Source organism: Castor canadensis, chromosome 4 (assembly GCF_047511655.1).
Source record: "Castor canadensis chromosome 4, mCasCan1.hap1v2, whole genome shotgun sequence".
NCBI lineage: Eukaryota > Metazoa > Chordata > Mammalia > Rodentia > Castoridae > Castor > Castor canadensis.
Genome location: NC_133389.1, coordinates 153,459,000 through 153,479,605, shown reverse-complemented (window position 1 = coordinate 153,479,605; position 20,606 = coordinate 153,459,000). Strand labels below are relative to the sequence as shown.

The window sequence follows — 20,606 nt, the reverse complement described above, 5'->3', positions numbered from 1 at the left end:
TGGATCATGCATGAACCCTATAGAGACCATTGGCTTTGTTTCCATATGGGATGACTCTGGATGACTATGAGGCTCATAGCTCATGACCTCATGGCTGGGTCATGAGACCTGAGGGAAATTTGGACTGATTAAGATGAAAGAAATGACAAAAGTATAAGGTTTGTTAGGAATAGCAGAGCATTTTATTTGTTTAAAGAGAAAATGAATGAAGGTGGCTGATGCCAACAATTGAGGGCCTTAAGTGCCAATTAAAGGCACATGGATTCCTCTGGACTGTTAGCACAGCAGCAAGGAAGGCATTGGCTTGGAGCAAGGTTGAAGGCAAGGCAGAGACCAGTAAGGAAGCTGTTTTCAGAGCATCCATGCAAGCTTACAAGGCCTGAGCTATGGAAGGGCAGGAGAGATGAAAAGGCGTGGACAAGGCCTTGGTGCAAAGTCCTACAGATGGTGAGCAAGAATGGAAGTTAACAAGAGTTCATGGGCGGGGTGAATTTGAGAATGTTGACCAAATCAGGTAGGTTTACAATGCTGTTGGGTTTTAGACGTGTTGCATTTGAAGGGTGGCCAGGCCTCCTTGAGGAAAGATCCAGAGTTAGAAGCATAGGACTGAAGTTTAAGGAAGCTAGTCAGAGATAGAAATGTACACTGGTAAGTCATCTATATTAGTATGAAAGTTAATATTAAAACTTTTAAAAAGCCATTGCCTGTTCTGCAATCCACCCCTACTCCTCAGAGACACTGCCTAGCAATGCAGGCTATGAACACTCTAGAATAGAGCTCCTAAACATACAACCACACAAATTTGGGTGCAGTGTTGCCCAGCCCCTGTCATTCAGGGGGCCACAATTTTCCTCTCATCAACTCGTGCTGACAGGACAATGTAAAACGCCAATGTTCTAGAGATACTTGGGTTAAATGAAAGTGGTACCATGCCAAAAGACACTGAACCACTCCCCAAAATCAAATTTTATCATCCCAAAAGGTTGTCCATAACACAGAGTAGGTAACCAGAGCCTCTGTAGCTTTTGACATAAATATTACAACAATAATTCAATAGCAGATCAAAAGAAAACTCATAGATATAAAGAAATCTCTTCTATTAATGTATTATTTTCTAAATATATATTTAATCTAGCAACCAAATTTCGGTATTCCTGACTTACCATCATTCTGAGTCCTCATTCTAAACAACTCTATAAAGAAGACAATACATTTCTCCTGTCTGCTCCATTCTCCCTAAATCTGATATCTTTGAGGAGCCTACTTGGCATATGAGAATGTTCTAGGTAAGTGTCATAGCCTGGAAGTGTGGAAATAATCACTATTTTGAACTTTAAAATTGCAAAGGAAAATAAGAGTCAGCAAAGTCAATATTGCTCCCCAAAGTCTTGCAGTCATTTTTAAGCACATTTGCATCTAAGACCTAGTTATCAATCCTTCCAAGAGATCTCAGAGATAGCCAGTTCACAATTCTTTGTATTTTCTCTAGCAAATCCTAAGGGCATCCACTAAGGGGTTGAACCACCTCATTCAAGCTGATAAAAAGCTGACATTTTTAAATTGCACTTTAGAAACACTTCTAAGCCTCCCCCTGCCCCCCACCGCCCAAAATAGACCTGAGATATCCACTAGTCCAACCCCTTCATATATCAGATGAGGAAAATGAGGCCTAAAAAAATTATGTTGTTGTATAAGAGACTACAACTCCTAGTCACATCTCTCTACCTTGGGAAATCCTTTGCTTAGCTTGTGAGTTTGAAAAAAGGGCAAAGAAATGTCAGACTTGGTCTCCCCAAAGCCAAAGTCAAACAGTCACATTCTTGTTCTAAAAAAACACAGGGAGATGCTGAGACTGAAAACTGGAGCCCTACCCATGATGTTGGGCAGAGTTGATTTGAACCTTGTGACCCATTATCACAGCCATAAGCTGAGGTCAAGCCCAGCCTTATTATGAATTTACGAGTTCTCAGTGCAAGAATTTGAAGTATACATGGACTAAGTCCTCAAAGTCAAGTTATATTACCCCACTGACCTTGTTAACATAGGTATTAAATATATATATACATATATATAATAGACATTATATATACTTCTTAAGTGAAGCATTCTATACACACACACACACTTAACACAGCAGTTTTTAACCTCAGGTTTACCAGCATGAAATGATTCATCTACCCTAACTTCATCCCACCATAGCTCTACTCCTATAAAACTCTTTGTCTCCATCTTCTTGAACATTTGTCTTCTAATACTCCCATCTCCTTGAGAAAACTGCCCTCACCTTCTTTTTTCCCTCTCCTTCATCCTCTCTTTGCTAATAGCCTTTTCTCTCCTCCAGCCCTGCAATGCTACACACACACAAACACATATACACACTCAAGTTCAACACTTGTCTCCTTCCCATGCCAAACATAATTAAGTCATTCAGTTGCAAACATTTATTATATGTCTACTACAAACAAAATTATCATGGTAGACATTTTAGAAGATACAAGTTCCTTATTGTCTTCATAATCTATCCATTTCCTGGTCTTTTCAGTGTCTCTGCTTTGTCCCCCTTCACTTTTTCTTAATCCTGTGAAGTCTTATTTTCCTTCCCCGTGTCTCTGTGTAAACTCAGAAGTCTCATTGACCTCCTTCCCTTTTAAAAATTCTTTTCCCTTTTGAATTTAGTAGCATTCCCTTAGTCTTGTTCCTCTCAAGCCAATTCTGTTTTCTTCACTAGCTCCTCATCCTCTTCAGCTGACATCAGAGGCATGTTCCAGGCTCAGTTCAATTCTGCTCTCCCCTAGTTAGTCCCTCTCCTTTCAACTAGCCATCCATTCCCATGTCTTTGGCTTCATTCCAAAGATAATTCCCTTTTTTTTTCTTATCCAGTTCAGCTGCTTCAAGATACCTTGAAAATGAGATTTAACCTGGTTCTACCCTATCTCTCTAGACTTCCCACCTTCAGACTTGCCATCTGTTGCAAGAACATGAAACAGCATTCTTGATTCAATTTCCTTATTAATATTGCTCCTTCAGACAATATGGCATTGATAAGAACATGAACCCTGGGTGAGACTGTCTGTGGCCACAGGCTAATTGGTCTACCTGCTCAGTATTTCAGTTTCCCCATCTATGAAATAGTATAACCTGAGTAACAATTTCACAGGATTTGGGGAAAGATTAAGTGATTTAATACAGGGAAAGTCATATAGAACAATGGAAGAATATAGTGAAACATAAATTTACTTAGCGATAATTAATAACATCATCCATTAAAATCCTATCTACCATTAACATCCAGCTCAATTCTCAATTCTTCATAGACTTACCATCCTTATTAATTGTATCAGAGAGTTCATTTTATGCTTCCTCGTTTTGATATTAGTTCATTCACTTTTCTTCAACATATAGCTGACAAATATCTAGTTGTTTCTAGTATTTTGCTTAATATTGAGGTTATGAGGAGGAGTAAGGTTGATCCTTCCCTCAAGGAACGCAGTCTAGTAGGAAAAACAGATCTGTTATCTCACATGTAACTCACAGTAGATGTGTCATAACGATTTTGAGAAGCATGAGGAGGAATGAAGTCCCTTAGTTTGCCATTTAGGATCTCAAAGAAGACCTTCAGGTAAGAGGTGTAGGGGACATTCCAGATTAACAACAATAATATATGCAAAGCCATTAAGACATCAATTAGTACCAAGAGGTAGGGGAATGCCAGATGTTATCAATTGTCTGTTTCCAGATGTTGCTTCCTCATATACAGTTTTCTTAATTAAATTATAAAATCCATGAAAGCAGAGAAGACTCAATTACACAAGCAATATTGCATGCTAAGTCTTTGTATTTCTCTTCCTCTTCCTTATATTTCTTCAGACTCCAGTAGCGAGTAAAATATAAGAGAGGTCTAATAAACATTTGCTAAAGTGAACTATACTCCCATGGGATCTCCTCTTACAAGTCCACAATAATGGTAGAAGTATCCAGAAAAAGCTTTCTCAAAGAAGCAGATCTTGCTCCAAGTATCTAAAGTGAAAGATGGTAAGATCTGAGTGGACAGAAAGTGGGGGAGAAGGCATTCCAAGAAGGAAAGAGCCTCAGTAAGGTCCTAAGGGGCAAGTGAAGGTGTGTGAGACAGTGAAGGCCGCTGCAATATTGGAATTAAGGGTCTTATATTAGGGCCTGAAAGAAGATAGTTTGGATAAAGAAGATAGGACCAGCCTAAAAGCATCAAAAATACTAAGTAACTTAGCAAAGTTGTAGGAACAACCAACACAACTCTCTTCTCTATAAATTCACGGGTGTCTCTTTTCCTATCATCTCTACACACCTGTGATTGAATTCCACAATTCTCTAGATAGTTCTGTTATAACTATTTTCCATAAAATAGATTAGTGTAGCTACAGTATTATTCAAAATTGAACTAAATTGAAAGAAAAATTCTAGGATGTTTCCACAATTCTTAGTTATACTTCCAGAATTTCAAGGTAGATTATATATCTGTCACAGAATCTAGACTAGTATCTTGCACACAGAAGATATTCAACAAATATCTGTTGAATGAGCACATGAATGAGGGCCTGACTTGCCAAAGCACAAGAAAGAGCAGGTACTTTTGAGAACAGGAACCTAATAACATCCTGTTTTAGTTCCCCAGGAGTCTCATGGTGGAAAAAAAGTCTCATAAGTACTCATTCACACCCACCCTCTATGGGGTAGAATCTGTGGATCACAAATGGGACCTTCCTGATCTTAAGTTATGTGCCCTTATTATTAGTAGCTTTCAGTGTCAAAGAATATCATCAGGTCCCATAGAAGCTGCAAGAACAGCTAGGTGATGTTCTGGCTCTTCATCATGTGCGAAGAATCCCTAAGCAATGAAAGACATTATATCTTCTCAGAGAAGAAGGAAGAAGAAGAAGAAGGAGAAGGAGAAGGAGAAGAAGAAGAATTATTCAAACACCCACCTAAGTTCTCAACAAGAGAATCAACATCATTGTTAGAATGAGGACCATGTCAATAATTCAGGTGGACTGAATGAATTAGTGGGTGATGAATAGGAGTTACTGGAATAATCAGAACATTATAAGGTATAAAGTATAAGTACATTATAAGATGATTCAGATGCTGTGGGAAGATGTTCACAATTATCAGAGACCAAAGTGAACTGTGAGTAATTCTGAATGACACCATCAGGAGCCATTAACCTGGTTACCTTGTCAGCCAGAGTCCCCAAGATCATGAAGATGAGGACAAAAAGATGAGATGACGGTAATGATGATGTAGAGATAAGGAGCAGCTCTGAATTGAAGTAAGAAATTCTCTACCACCTTGCAACTTCTCTTACAGAAATGAGAACTTTAACACGAATTATCTGCATGGTGACCACAGACTAAATCAAGATACTTATGAAATTAGCATTGAATTACTAAGACCAAAGAAAATTCCTTTTCTGAGCTTCTACAAAGCAACTGGATAGATCTCAAATCCAGCAGCACACCTCTCTGCTAATCTTCAGAGTCATCAAAACGAGACTAACAAGTAAAATGTTAAACACCATCTTTGCAAACACCTTTCTCTGGTGCCCAAGGTAACTTTCCTCCAGCTCTAGGAACTGGTTCTCATGCAACAATTCTCAGACTAAAAGCTCTGTGTGTGTTGGCATTTTGTTCTTTTGTTGTTTTAGTTGGTTGGTTGGTTGGTGAATGGTGGTGGCGCTAATACCACACAACTGACCAAAAAACAGTCCAAGAAATCACGATAAAAGAGCCATACAGATGCTTTCCCACAGCTAAGAAAGGCAGAGACCCCTCTGGTCAGTCATAAGGCCACCCAGATATCATTTTTCCAATGTTTGACTAAACTCTCTACAGAAAGTTCCAACCTCTTGGAATAAACTTCTTGAAGGAAAAGCAAACTATAATCTAATCGAGATGAAAGGGAAAAAAAGGTTTTATCCCTTGCAATGACCCACTGTGAAATAATTGGGCATTATGGGAGGAGCACCTGCTCTCTGAGCTTTAGATGAGAAAGTCTGGAATGAATTGTGTGTCCTCATCAAGGCCCCTACGAGGTAACATAAAGAGCTCTTGTTTTAGAACTGATAAACCACAAACAGAATTTTCTTTTGGGATGTTGGTGGCATAAAAATTTTCATTTTGTAAATGTCAGCACACTGCATGCAGGAAATACTTAGAGAAAGATATCCACACAAAATAAATGCCAACTGGTAATCATATGGCACTTCTCCACTCACAAAAATGGAAGAAAGACATTAAAAAGAGGGCCCCACGTGTAAGGAAAGGTAGGCAGCAAGCGCCCTTCCTCACCCATAGCCAAGGTTTGAAGGTGAGTGCTTCTCATTAAGATCATAGAGTTCTATGTCTGATCTATCTGTGGCAATGACTCATTCTATTTCCTGGAATTGATATATCATACTACTTTTACAGCTTTGTTATAAAAGTCCTTGCTGGATGGTTGCCTTAAAAAAAAAAAAAGAGTAGTGTATTATCTTAGGGCATGATAGTAAACCAAATTCTTAAGCAATGTTCATATTTTTGAAATATCCATCAAATTTACTTAAAGTGACAAAACACATAGTCACTTTTTTAAATCAAAGAAACTTGTTTCAGTGTATTGGAAGTCATGTAATTACAAAAATCTATTTATTACATTACAGTTTTCAATGTTCATCATTTTATCTTACTTTCCTAAGCACAACCCCAGAGCAACAATTAACTATAAGAGATAAATTAGTTTTTTCTGTGCAAAACTACCACAGAGGAAATCATTTGCTAAGACTGAGCTAAAGATAAAGTTTTTAATTACTTTGCTTTGCAGAGATGACTTTTTATTAAATAGCAATCATTTTCCTGCCTTCCATGTTTCTCTCAGAAAACAAAGCGCTAAGGAGAATACAGCTGCATTGCAGCAATCAGTTGTGTCCAAACTGGCCATTTTGACAGTTTGCTCACTGAGGTTTAAGGGAGAAATAGAAAGAAATGCTTCCATGGAAAAAATAAGTGGTGTTGTCTTGGTTTTTTACTTCCTATTAGATGATCAGTTTGCTGAAAATTCACCAATGTTCACTGAAAAATATATGACCAATGCAATGTATTATATCCACATTCTTCTTATCATCAATCCCAAATTATTTCCATTTCACGATTCCAAACTGGATTCACTTGCCAAAGTCTGTCAAAATGCTGTCTTGTGGATCTGATATGAACAATTACACAAACATGTAGCTTTGACAAAGGAACTAAGTTAAAGTTTCCTCACTCTTCTTAAATCATATTTCTTTAGTTTAACCATAAAGATCTTTATACAACATCACCTAAGTCACGAAGAATCAGGTTAAGTATAATCATCAAATAAGTACCTTAAGCTACGCTGTGAACCAGTAAGTTAAACTTACTAAAGTAATGGAAGTAAAGAACTGTTCTTCAAAGAGAGAGACAGACAGAGAGAACGAGAGATCTCAACACAGACGTAACAGTAGTTTCTCACAATCCTATAAAGGACAATTACACTTCTGAGAATTTTCTTCTTTATAATTTCTTCATGGAGGGTAAACACACAAAGGGAAACAAACCATTTGATTAGAATGGATCCTACACTACGTATGTTGTGATTATGTTCCATCTCCTAAGTTTCCACTGGAAGAGGCATCTCAAAGTATACCCTTTCCTCCACCCTGCCCTGCTTCATTAACATCCACTTAGAGGCATCAAATCCTAAAGGTTATTAAGACGGCGAGCTGGCATTTGAAAAGTAAATGCATCTCAAAATAGAAGGCCACTTTTTTAGCTAGTCCTCTTCTAATAAATGTTCTAAAGGGAAAAATACAAAGCTTTGACTCTTACCAAACAATTGTCAAAAGAGAGTGAATGAATTGATGAGTGATGCGTGGTCTACAAGGCACACTAGAGAAGCATTTTGTGTACAATTACCAATGTTAAATTGCTTTCAGTCAGGGTGAGGTTTCTCTTTAATGTCTAATAAATTAAGACATTTAAAATATTTTTAAATACTTTTAAAGATCCTTTAAACACGAAGCTAAAAAACATTTTCACAATAAATTTTAAAGATTTTTTTAAGATGTAGTGAGCATCATTAAATGCTTAGTACCAGATATTGATGCATAGCTTATTACCAGCTCATGTCTTCCTTTATATCAACACGTTTCATAAAGATGCACAATTTTTGCTCACTGGTATATTAAATGAAAAATACCACTGGTATATTAGATGAAAAATGAAAAAAATAAGTGTGTATATATATGTGTGTGTGTGTGTGTGTGTGTGTGTGTGTGTGTGTGTGTGTGTGTGTAACTATTGTAATTCTGCAGCTTGGGAAATGATTTTTTGGAGTACACACACATGAAGTTTAAGAGAAACACCAACAGATAATGCAGTCTCTTTATCACCAAATAAATGAGAAGAAAATTGAAGGCACTGGATTTGCAATGTGTCTTTTGGAGGGAAATACCTTCTTTATTTAAACACGCCTGTAGACTCCTATCAGTGCAATTTTTAAGCCAATTGGGACCCTTCTGTATGTGGAACAAATTGAATGAGCACATTACCCCAGTTCACCAAAGTAACAAGCTTTTTCTGTTAGGAACTATAATTTTTCCAAAGAAGATTTAACCTGGATTCATACTAGTCTATGAAATTAAAAATCGCATGATACTATGTGGACTAGCCTAACAGTCAAGAAAATAGGCTCTTGAGTCAGACGAAGGCGGTTCAGAATCTACCGCCAACAACTGACGCCTAGTTCTGTAGGCAAATTACTTAACAGTCCTACCCCTCGGTTTCTTTATCTGCATGAGGGTTACTGTAATAACTACCACATTTCATTTAACTTTAACACTATCATTTCATTTTATCTTCACAATGACTTTGAGAAAATGTTTATTGTTAGTCCCATTTTATAGATAAGGAAACTGAGATTTAGAGAGTTTAAACACTAGCGTAAGCTCAGGGAGGATCTTTGCAAAACACATCCCATTTGCAAACACCCAGCCAGCTGAGTGTCTGGAGGAAATTCCATAAGCAAAGCAAAGGTCAAAAACATCCTATGTTCACAGGGAAACAGTAAGGCAGCCAAAAGCCCCTTGTAAGAGTTGACTACTGCTCAGAGTAAGAACTCTGCAAGTATTAGATATGTCCTCATCATTAGTGAGAACTTCAAGGATTTTAGTCTAAGTAAACAGATTTCAGACAATAGTAAAAATAAACTAATTTATTCATATTTGTATTGTACCAACTTCTGTGGTGATTCCAGCATTCATTTTGGCAGTCAATCAATTCGGATAGCTATAGTAATTAAACTAACACTGTTCTTGCTAGCCAAGCACTGAGCAAACTAAGCATTTCACGTTGACCTTGAGATGATGTGTGTTATCATTGTCATTCCCATTTTACAGATAAGGAAACTGAGGTAGAGAGTTTTAATACTAGCATAAGCTCAGCCAACAAGAATTGGATCTGTGATCTAAATTCAAAGCTTTCAAAGCTAACCTACCGTACATAAGTTAAAAATTCTTGGGACATTATCAAGTAGTACCTAAATACAATCTTATTTGTTTCCAAAAGACCCTTATTAAAATACTGTGCTATATTCCGAGGATTGATGAGTTTCTAAGTTAACAGATTGCCATATTAGAGCAGAATTACATTTCAGATGTGTTCAAATTTCACAAGTTATTTGATATTTAAAAGAAACCAGGCTGACCATAAGAACACAAAAGAAACGCTTTGAGAAGAGAAATCAAAAATGATTACCTGTTCCTTGAATTGAAGGGAAGAAGTTGAGAAGCAAAAGCAGCAGCCTGGACATCATTGTCCTAACATGGGCCAGGGCTCCAGCCCCTCCTCCCAGAGAAACCCAAAGTGTGAGGTGAACTGAAGGCACATCTGCCAAGGCCCCCCGGATAGGCCTCCTTCCCTTAGGGCACATGATCAAGGGCCTGAAACCACAAGGCATCGTGACTTTCACACAGGATATTACATTGTTTTGATGACTTTAGGCTTTTGCTTCTTTTAAAAGGAAGTCTCTTCTTGTCACCGAATGTCAGTAACTATATAATGGGCTCAGAGGAATTACTCTTTATTGATGGATATCAGTGTTGTGAAAAATGGGTGTTTGAAATCCATCAGGGACAAACAAGGTACTGTAAAGAAGGAAGAAAGTCTCTTGCAAAGGAGGGAATTTCATAGGATAGGGAGAGACTATGTCAAAAATACAAAAAGAACTATATGGGGTGTTTGGAGATGTCTGCTAAGTATTTAAAGGCATTATGAATGTGAGGGATTTAATGTTTCTGTTGATCATAAGGTAGCCCGATGTTGCATTTAGCACACGGTGCTTAGTTAATGCTGAGTCTCTCTTCATTTACTTTTAGGAATCTTGCAGAACACATCCTACTTGTAAGCACATAGCCAGCCAGCTGAGTGTCTGGAGAAAATTTCCTCCTATGCTCTTAGGGAGACAATAAAGCAACCAAAAGCCCCTCTATGTCCCTCAAGCAATCATTCAAGGTTAGATAACAGGCTTTAAGAAGCAGCTCCATAGAGGATCCCCAGGGCCTGTACCCCACCCTCTGCAACCCTCTGCCATCCCCAGGCCTTCTGCAGAGAGGACTCTTTCACCAGCTTGGTCTGCTCTACTTCCTTCTGGCATCTTGGTCAGTACCTGGTCCTCAGTTTCTCTCTCAAAACTTTCTCATTCTTTTCTCCTTGCCCTCATTTGTTGTTTTGTGTATATGATTTTTTTTTATGAGTTATAAGGATTTATTCAAAAGGTATTTTATTATTTGTGTGTGTGTATATGATTTTTAAAGATAATTTCTATTGCTTTTTACTCTGACTATAAAAGTATAAATTTTCATATGCAAAGTTTAGAAAAAAAGATAAGTATGAACATTAAAATGAGATTTACCTACAATCTTACCAACCTGACAGAAATACTGTTACTATTCTGTTCTTCTATTTGTCTACTAAGATTTTTTACACATTTAATATGATGTTTTGTTTATAATTTTCATCAGCTATATATTGTTATCTGTTATATCTTACACATTTTCTATGTGACTTAAGTGTTTTCTTGATTGGATTTATTTTAGCAGGTATATAAAAGTTGCATATAATAATGGGTACCATACGATGTTTTGATTTATGTGTACATTCTGTAATGCTTAAATCAAGTTAAGTATGTCTGTTTTCTAAATACTTACTGTTTCTTTATGATGGAAACATTCAAATATCTTTGCTAGCTTTTTGAAATGTACAATACATTATTGTTATTGTATACTCACCCTACTATGCAGAAGCACACCACAACTTCTTGTTTTTATCTAACTATAACTTAGCATCTTTGTCCAACCTTTCTCCATCCCTGCCTCCCCTCCAACCTCCCCAGCTTCTGGTAGTCACCATTCTACTCTCAACTTCTTTTTTGGTTTTTTTTGAGACAGAATCTTGGTATGTAGCCCAGACTGGCCTTAATCTCGAGCTCTTCCTGTCTCAGCCTCCAAGTACTGGAGGGTGTGTAGCACCACACCCAAAGTCTCTACTCTCAACTTTTATGCAGTTAACATTTTTTTCCACATATAAATGAGATCAGGTGGTACTTACCATTCTGTGCCTGACTTACTTCACTTAACATAATGACCTCTAATTCCGTCTAGGTCATCACAACGACAGGATTTCATTCTTTTTTATAGCTCAGTGGTATCCCATGATGTATGTGTACCACAGCTTTACCCACTCATCAGCTGATGGACACTTACATTGTTTCTGTATTGTGGCTGTTGTAAATAGTGCTGCAATGCACATGGGAATGAAGATGTTCTTCTACATACTGATTTAATTTCCTTTGGATATATACCCAGTAGTGGAATTGCTGGAGCACACAGTGGTTCTATTTTTTATTTTTTGAGGACACGCCATACTTTCTGCCATAACAACTATACTAATTTTCATTCCCAACAACAGTGTGCAAGGGGTCCCTTTTCTCCACATTCTCACCAGCAATTGTTGCCTTTTAATTTTTACAATAGGCACTCTTATTGTAGTAAGGTACTATCTCTTTGTGGTTTTGATTTGCATTTCCTGGATAATTAATGTTTTCTTTTGAGAAATGTCTATTAAGATCTATCACCCATTTTTCTAATTGGGCTATTTGGTTTTTTCCCACTGAGTTTTTAGAGTTCTGTATATACTCTGGATTTCAACCCCTTGCCAGATGTATAGTTTGTAAATGTTTTCCCCCTTTCTTTCTGTAGGGTGTTTCTTCACTCTGTTGGTTATTTTCTTTGCTGTGCCACAGCTTTTAAATTTGATGTAATGCCATTTGCCTGTTTTTGCTTGTGTTTCCTACACTTTTGGAATCTTCTCCAAAGAGAAGAGATTGAAAGTATTTCCTCTCTTCATAAACCCCTTTGTCTACATTTCAATTTTCTTTCAAGCAGTCCTTGTGACCCTCCCATACTGACACATCTTTCAGTCTGTTAGAGCAATTTGTTTTTAGAATTGATTCAGTAACACTTCTGAACTACAGATAAGTGACAAAATTATGCCCTAGTCCTGGACAACATCACTTCTACATTTTAACTGAGCGTTCCTGGCTCTTAATCTCCAACTTGTTAGAGGTTAGAGAGCATATCTTACTCAGAGCCTTATGTCTTTCTAGGGACAATTTAAAGATGGCAAGACAACCTTCCCTGAAAGGAGAGAACCACCAGCTTCTCCAGATCTAGAATGAGGGGCTCTGAGATTCATTACTCAGACTAATATGTAAAGCAGAAACAAAAACCTTCCATAATTTCCTATGAATGATAACAAAAAGCTAAAAAGCAAGCATATTACAGATGACTGGACAGCATCTAGTTGATATTATGCATATGGTAGGGCTTACTTGACTCAATTTAGATGAAAAAGAAGCAGTGCAATTTTCTGGTCTAACTCCTTTATTGTACAGAGGAGGAAGCCAAAGCCCCATGAGGTAAGCAACTTAGACAATTTTCTAAGACATTTAAGTGTACTTAATTTCATCAATTGACCAATCCTAGCTGGTTTTCATTCTTTAGAATAAAAAGAAACACAAATCAACATTTGTTTGCCCACTACCCTCCCCTTAACTATGTATCACACTAAAGAAGCAAATTATTTTTATTACTCATCTCACATTAGTTACCATGAAAGGACAGGCAACACCAAACTACAGGAAAAGAAAAAGCAAGAAAGTAGAGAGTAACCTCAACTTAGGTACACACAATCAAACCTTCAAACAACTAAGACAACTAAATGACAGGAATCACCACATACCTATCAGTACTAACACTTAATGTTCACGGACTTAATTCACCCATCAAAATGCACTGCTTGACGAACTGGATTAAAAAGGAAGATCCAACAATTTGTTGCTTACAGGAGACCCATCTCACCCACAGAAAAAAGCATAGGCTTAGGATGAAAGGCTGGAAGAAGATTTACCAAGCCAATGGCCCCCGAAAACAGGCAGGAGTAGCAATACTTATCTCTGACAAAGTAGACTTTGAACCTACATTGATCAAACAAGATAAAAAAGGGCATTCCATATTAATAAAATGGGAGATAGACCAAAAGGAAATAATGATTATCAACCTATATGCACCCAATGTCAATGCACCCAATTTCATCAAACATACCCTGAAGGACCTAAAAGCATATATAAACACCAACACAGTGGTTGTGGGAGACTTTAACACCCCATTATCATTAATAGATAGGTCATCCAAACAAAAAATCAATAAAGAAATCCAAGACCTAAAATATACAATAGATCAAATGGGCCTACTTGATGTCTACAGAACATTTCATCCAACTTCTACACAATATACATTCTTCTCAGCAGCCCACAGAACCTTCTACAAAATAGATCATATCCTAGGGCATAAAGCAAGCCTCAGCAAATATAAGAAAATAGAAATTATACCGTGCATACTATATGATCACAATGCAATAAATCTAGAACTCAACAACAAAAGTAAAGATAAAAAACATGCAAACAGCTAGGAACTAAATAACTCATTACTTAATGAACAATGGGTCATTGATGAAATAAAAGAGGAAATTAAAAAGTTTCTGGAAGTCAATGAAAATGAAAACATAACCTACCGGAACCTATGGGACACAGCTAAGGCAGTCCTGAAAGGAAAGTTTATAGCCATGAGTGCATATATTAAAAAGACTGAAAGATCCCAAATCAATGACCTAATGATGCATCTCAAAAACTCATAGAAGAACAAGAACAAGCAAATCCCAAAACAAACAGAAGGAGAGAAATAATAAAAATAAGAGCTGAAAACAACAAAATAGAAACCAAAAAAAAATTCAAAGAATTAATGAAACAAAAAGTTGGTTCTTTGAAAAAATAAACAAGATCGACAGACCCCTGGCAAACCTGACTAAAATGAGGAGAGAAAAAACCGAAATTAGTAGAATCAGGAATGCAAAAAAAACACCATGGAAGTCCAGGAAATCATCAAAGACTACTTCAAGAACATATATTCAAATAAATTCGAACATCTTAAAGATATGGACAGATTTCTAGATACATATGATCATCCAAAACTGAACCAAGAGGAAATTAATCATCTGCATAGATCTATAACACAAAATGAAATTGAAGCAGCAATCAAGAGTCTCCCCAAAAAGAAAAGTCCAGGACCTGATGGATTCTCTGCTGAATTCTATCAGACCTTTAAAGAAGAACTGATACCAACACTCCTTAAACTGTTCCATGAGATAGAAAGGGAAGGAAAACTGCCTAACACATTTTATGAAGCCAGTATTACACTTATCCCAAAACCAGGCAAAGACACCTCCAAAAAGAAGAACTATAGGCCAATCTCCTTAGTGAACATTGATGCAACTAATGATTTTGTTGATCCTCAACAAAATAATGGCAAACCGAAATCAACAACACATCAAAAAGATCACTCACCACGACCAAGTAGACTTCATCCCAGAAATGCAGGGGTGGTTCAACATATGAAAATCAATAAACATAATAAACCACATTAACAGAAGCAAAGACAAAAACCACTTGATCATCTCAATAGATGCAGAAAAAGCCTTTGATAAGATCCAACACCATTTCATGATAAAAGCTCTAAGAAAACTAGGAATAGAAGGAAAGTACCTCAACATTATAAAAGCTATATAGGACAAACCTACAGCCAGCATTATACTTAATGGAGAAAAACTGAAACCATTTCCTCTAAAATCAGGAACTAGACAAGGATGCCCACTATCTCCACTCCTATTCAACATAGTACTAGAATTCCTAGCCAGAGCAATTAGGCAAGAAGAAGGAATAAAAGGAATACAAATAGGTAAAGAAACTTTCAAAATATCCCTATCTGCAGATGACATGATCCTATACCTTAAAGACCCAAAAAACTCTACTCAGAAGCTTCTAGACATCATCAATAGCTATAGCAAGGTAGCAGGATATAAAATCAACATAGAAAAATCATTAGCATTTCTATACACTAATAATGAACAAACTGAAAAAGAATATATGAAAACAACTCCATTTACAATAGCCTCAAAAAAAATCAAATACCTAGGTGTAAACCTAACAAAAGATATGAACGACCTCCACAAGGAAAACTATACACTTCTGAAGAAAGAGATTGAGGAAGACTATAGAAAGTGGAAAGATCTCCCATGCTCATGGATTGGTAGAATCAACATAGTAAAAATGTCGATACTCCCCAAAGTAATCTACATGTTTAATGCAATTCCCATCAAAATTCCAATGACATTCATTAAAGAGATTGAAAAATCTACTGTTAAATTTATATGGAAACACAAGAGGCCATGAATAGCCAAGGCAATACTTAGTCAAAAGAACAATGCAGGAGGTATCACGATACCTGACTTCAAACTACATTATAAAGCAATAACAATAAAAACAGCATGGTACTGGCACAAAAACAGATATGAAGACCAGTGGAACAGAATAGAGGACCCATATATGAAGCCACACAACTATAACCAACTTGTCTTTGACAAAGGTGCTAAAAATATACAATGGAGAAAAAGCAGCCTCTTCAAAAAAAACTGCTGGGAAAACTGGTTAGCAGTCTGCAAAAAACTGAAACTAGATCCATGTTTATCACCCTATACCAATATTAACTCAAAATGGATCAAGGATCTTAATATCAGAACACAAACTCTAAAGTTGATACAGGAAAGAGTAGGAAATACTCTGGAATTAGTAAGTATAGGCAAGAACTTTCTCAACGAAACCCCAGCAGCACAGCAACTAAGAGATAGCATAGATAAATGGGACTTCATAAAACTAAAAAGCTTCTGTTCATCAAAATAAATGGTCTCTAAACTGAACAGAACACCCACAGAGTGGGAGAAAATATTTGCCAGCTACACATCAGACAAAGGACTGATAACCAGAATATATAGGGAACTCAAAAAACTAAATTCTCCTGAAATTAATGAACCAATAAAGAAATGGGCAAGTGAACTAAACAGAACTTTCTCAAAAGAAGAAAGTCAAATGGCCAAAAAACACATGAAAAAATGCTCACCATCTCTACCAATAAAGGAAATGCAAATTAAAACCACACTAAGATTCCACCTCACCCCTGTTAGAATAGCCATCATTAGCAACACCAACAGCAACAGGTGTTGGTGAGGATGCGGGGGAAAAAGGAACCCTCTTACACTGTTGGTGGGAATGTAAACTAGTACAACCACTCTGGAAAAAAATTTGGAGGCTACTTAAAAAGCTAAACATTGATCTACCATATGATCCAGCAATACCACTCTTGGGGATATATCCAAAAGACTGTGACACAGGTTACTCCAGAGGCACCTGCACACCCATGTTTATTACAGCACTATTCACAATAGCCAAGTTATGGAAACAGCCAAGATACCCCACCACTGACAAATGGATTAAGAAAATGTGGTATTTATACACAATGGAATTTTATGCAGCCATGAAGAAGAACGAAATGTTATCATTCGCTGGTAAATGGATGGAATTGGAGAACATCATTCTGAGTGAGGTTAGCCTGGCCCAAAAGACCAAAAATCGTATGTTCTCCCTCATATGTGGACATTAGATCAAGGGCAAACACAACAATGGGATTGGACTTTATCACATGATAAAAGTGAGAGCACACAAGGGAGATATGAGGATAGGTAAGACACCGAAAAAATTGGCTAGCATTTGTTGCCCTCAACACAGAGAAACTAAAGCAGATACCTTAAAAGCAACTGAGGCCAATAGGAGAAGGGGACCAGGAACTAGAGAAAAGGTTAGATCAAAAAGAATTAACCGAATTCCAAGATGGCGGCTAGAGGGAGGAAGCAGAAAGCGACCCTCCTATAGTGAAATCTTGGAGAGACACTGGAGACACACGTTGCAGGCATAATCACTGAGAAAAGGCATAACTTTGACCCCTCCACATCTCCAGCCGGTGCAGAGAATCTCCACTTCACGTTAAACGGAGAACCGAGGAGGCCCCCGGGGCCGCCAGTGGCCGGCGCCCATACGGCTTGGGAAGACGCGGACCAGGCGAGCTTCGCGGTACCGCGGTTCCCCCACAGACAAGCCTGGGCCAGAGCAGCATAGCCCCCTGGACAGACTGACCTCCACCCGGGAAAAAAAGAGAAACTGAGTACTAAGCAATAAGAACAGTTAAGACACGCTGGAAAGAGGGTGGGGCGCCCTGAGCGCTGAAGATTGGGGGAAGGGAACCCTTCCTGGGACTGTAAATAAACGAGCCGGGCGGGCCGGAGAGCCTCTGGCGGGAGCGGGGCGCGCCCAGCAACCAGGAGCGGGGACGCTTATGAGAGGAGGGAAGACCCACTTCCCATGTGAACTGTAAATAAACACGCAGGCCTGACAATGCGGGGCAGTGTCACCTTTCCCAGTGCTTGGAAAGGGGAAAGCCTGTAGCAGAGGCCCCCCGCACAGGAGAACTCTGAGCAAACAAAGCCTGTGGGACCAGGTGAGTGCTAGCTCACCCAGAGATCTGCATAAATAACGCCGCCAGCTATAGGCTGAGAGCAGCAGGCAGGCAAGCCACAGTTGCAGATACCACTCTCAGAACTGCCTCCAGACGCTTTTTTTCTTTTTCTCCCTACCTTTGATGAGAGAACAACCGAATTACACCTGCAAGCCGAAAAACTTACTGAAACTGTATTGCATTTGAACTGGGGACACTTGGTGGGGCTTTTTTTTTTTTTTTTTATCTTCTGTGTGTGTGTGAGTGTAGTTTTGTTCTACTTTATGCATCCCCTTTGATGAGACAACTACAGAACAACATCTGAGGCACCAACTCCAGGACTGGAGATTGAGACGGACATCCAAATTATTAAGACTGAAATTGCATTGCATATAAACTTGGAAGTTTTTTGGTTTTTTTTTTTTTTAATTTTCTGTTTTCCATTTTATTTTAATTCATTTTTATAAATAGATATTACTTTCATATACTTATTTTTTATTTTTTTTATCTTTGACTTTCAATCCTCTCTCTGTCTCTCTATTGTCTGTTCAGCTTACTGTCGATTAGTACACTAACACTCCCTGTTTATACCTTTGAAACTCTCTTGTCTGATACCTTGTTCTGCTTTCTCCCTCTTGTCTGTATATTTGTTTTCCCCTTTTCTTTAACTTCTTGCTTTCCATCTCAGCTCACTCTTCCATTCTCAATATTACCATTGTTATTATTACAAGCTAGAAAATACTTAATTACACACAGTACAGGGACAGTAACAACACCAAGGACAATGACAGGAAGACAGAAAAAACAAGGAAACCAGTTTCCCCACAGCAAAAAATTAGTACAGGAACCAGAGGGGAATGAAGAGAACAGAAACTCAGATCCAGACTCCAACAAAATGAAGATAAACTATGCCAAAGGACCCAATGAAGCCCACAAGGATAATTTAAAAGAAGACATACTACAAGTACTCAATGAGAATTTTATAGAGATGATACTGGATAGGGTCAACCAAAATGTACAGGAGACACTCAAGAAATTCCAAGACAATAAAAATACAGAATTTGAAAAAGCAAAAGAAGAAATAAAGGAAACCATAGAAGCACTGTATAAACACCAAAGTGAAAGAGAGAACACAATGAATAAATGGATAAATGAACTCAGGACAAAAATAGACAACAATAAAGAAGAAAACAGCCAGGATATGGAAAACCTCAGAAAAAAGAATGAAACAGAACTGCAAAACAAAACGGAAAGCCAATCCAGCAGAATAGAACAAACAGAAGACAGAATCTCAGAACTTGAAGATGAAATGGTAATTAAAGGAAAAACTGAAGAACTATTAATTAAACAACTCAAGACCTGTGAAAAGAAAATGCAAGAACTCACCGACTCCATCAAAAGACCAAACTTGAGAATCATGGGCATCGAAGAAGGAGAAGAGGTGCAAGCGAAGGGAATGCGTAATCTATTCAACAAAATAATAACGGAAAATTTCCCAAATCTAGAGAAAGATATTCCCATACAAATGCAAGAGGCCTCCAGGACACCAAACAGACCAGATCAAAATAGAACTACTCCACGACATATCATCATTAAAACAACAAGTTCAGAAACTAAGGAAAGAATATTGAAGGCTGTAAGAGAGAAAAAACAAGTAACATACAAAGGTAAACCCATCAAAATCACAGCAGACTTCTCAACAGAAACATTAAAAGCAAGAAGAGCGTGGGGTGAGATCTTCCAGGCACTGAATGAAAATAACTTCAACCCCAGGATACTCTACCCAGCAAAGCTATCATTCAAAATAGATGGAGCAATAAAAGTCTTCCATGATAAGCAGAAACTAAAACAATATGTGACCACAAAGCCACCATTACAAAAGATTCTGCAAGGGATCCTGCACACAGAAAGTGACACCCAACTTAACCATGAAAAGGCAGGCAGCACCAAACCACAGGATAAGAAAAAGCAAGACAGTAGAGAGTAACATCAAGTTAGGTACACACAATCAAACCTTCAAACAACTAAGATAACTAAATGGCAGGAATCACCACATACCTATCAGTACTAACACTTAATGTTAATGGACTTAATTCACCCATCAAAAGACACCGTTTGACAAAATGGATTAAAAAAGAAGATCCAACAATTTGTTGCTTACAGGAGACTCATCTCACTGACAGAAATAAGCATATGCTTAGGATGAAAGGCTGGAAGAAGATTTACCAAGCCAATGGCCCCCGAAAACAAGCAGGAGTAGCAATACTTATCTCTGACAAAGTAGACTTCAAACCTACATTGATCAAACGAGATAAAGAAGGACATTCCATACTAATAAAAGGGGAAATAGACCAAAAGGAAATAATAATCATCAATCTGTACGCACCCAATGTCAACGCACCCAATTTCATCAAACATACCCTGAAAGACCTAAAAGCATATATAAACGCCAACACAGTGGTTGTGGGAGACTTTAACACTCCATTATCATCAATAGATAGGTCATCCAAACAAAAACTCAATAAAGAAATCCAAGATCTAAAATATGCAATAGATCAAGTGGACCTAGTAGATGTCTATAGAA

The 20,606-nt window shown here is 37.7% G+C and overlaps 1 protein-coding gene across 15 annotated transcripts in view; it reads right to left on the bottom strand.

Annotated features, from left to right (window-relative positions):
• Cd28 (CD28 molecule) overlaps positions 1-20,606 on the bottom strand; it is a 162,456-nt gene that overhangs the window by 19,563 nt on the left and 122,287 nt on the right. Inside the window, exon 1 of one of the 15 annotated variants that reach the window (XM_020175643.2) lies at positions 9,783-10,009. The exons of the other annotated variants lie outside the window; for them this stretch is intronic. Within the exon in view, the coding sequence (XP_020031232.2) occupies positions 9,783-9,984 (202 nt within the window). The 5' untranslated portion in view covers positions 9,985-10,009. Of the gene's footprint in view, positions 1-9,782; positions 10,010-20,606 lie in introns of those variants that run through there. 15 annotated transcript variants of the gene reach the window in all.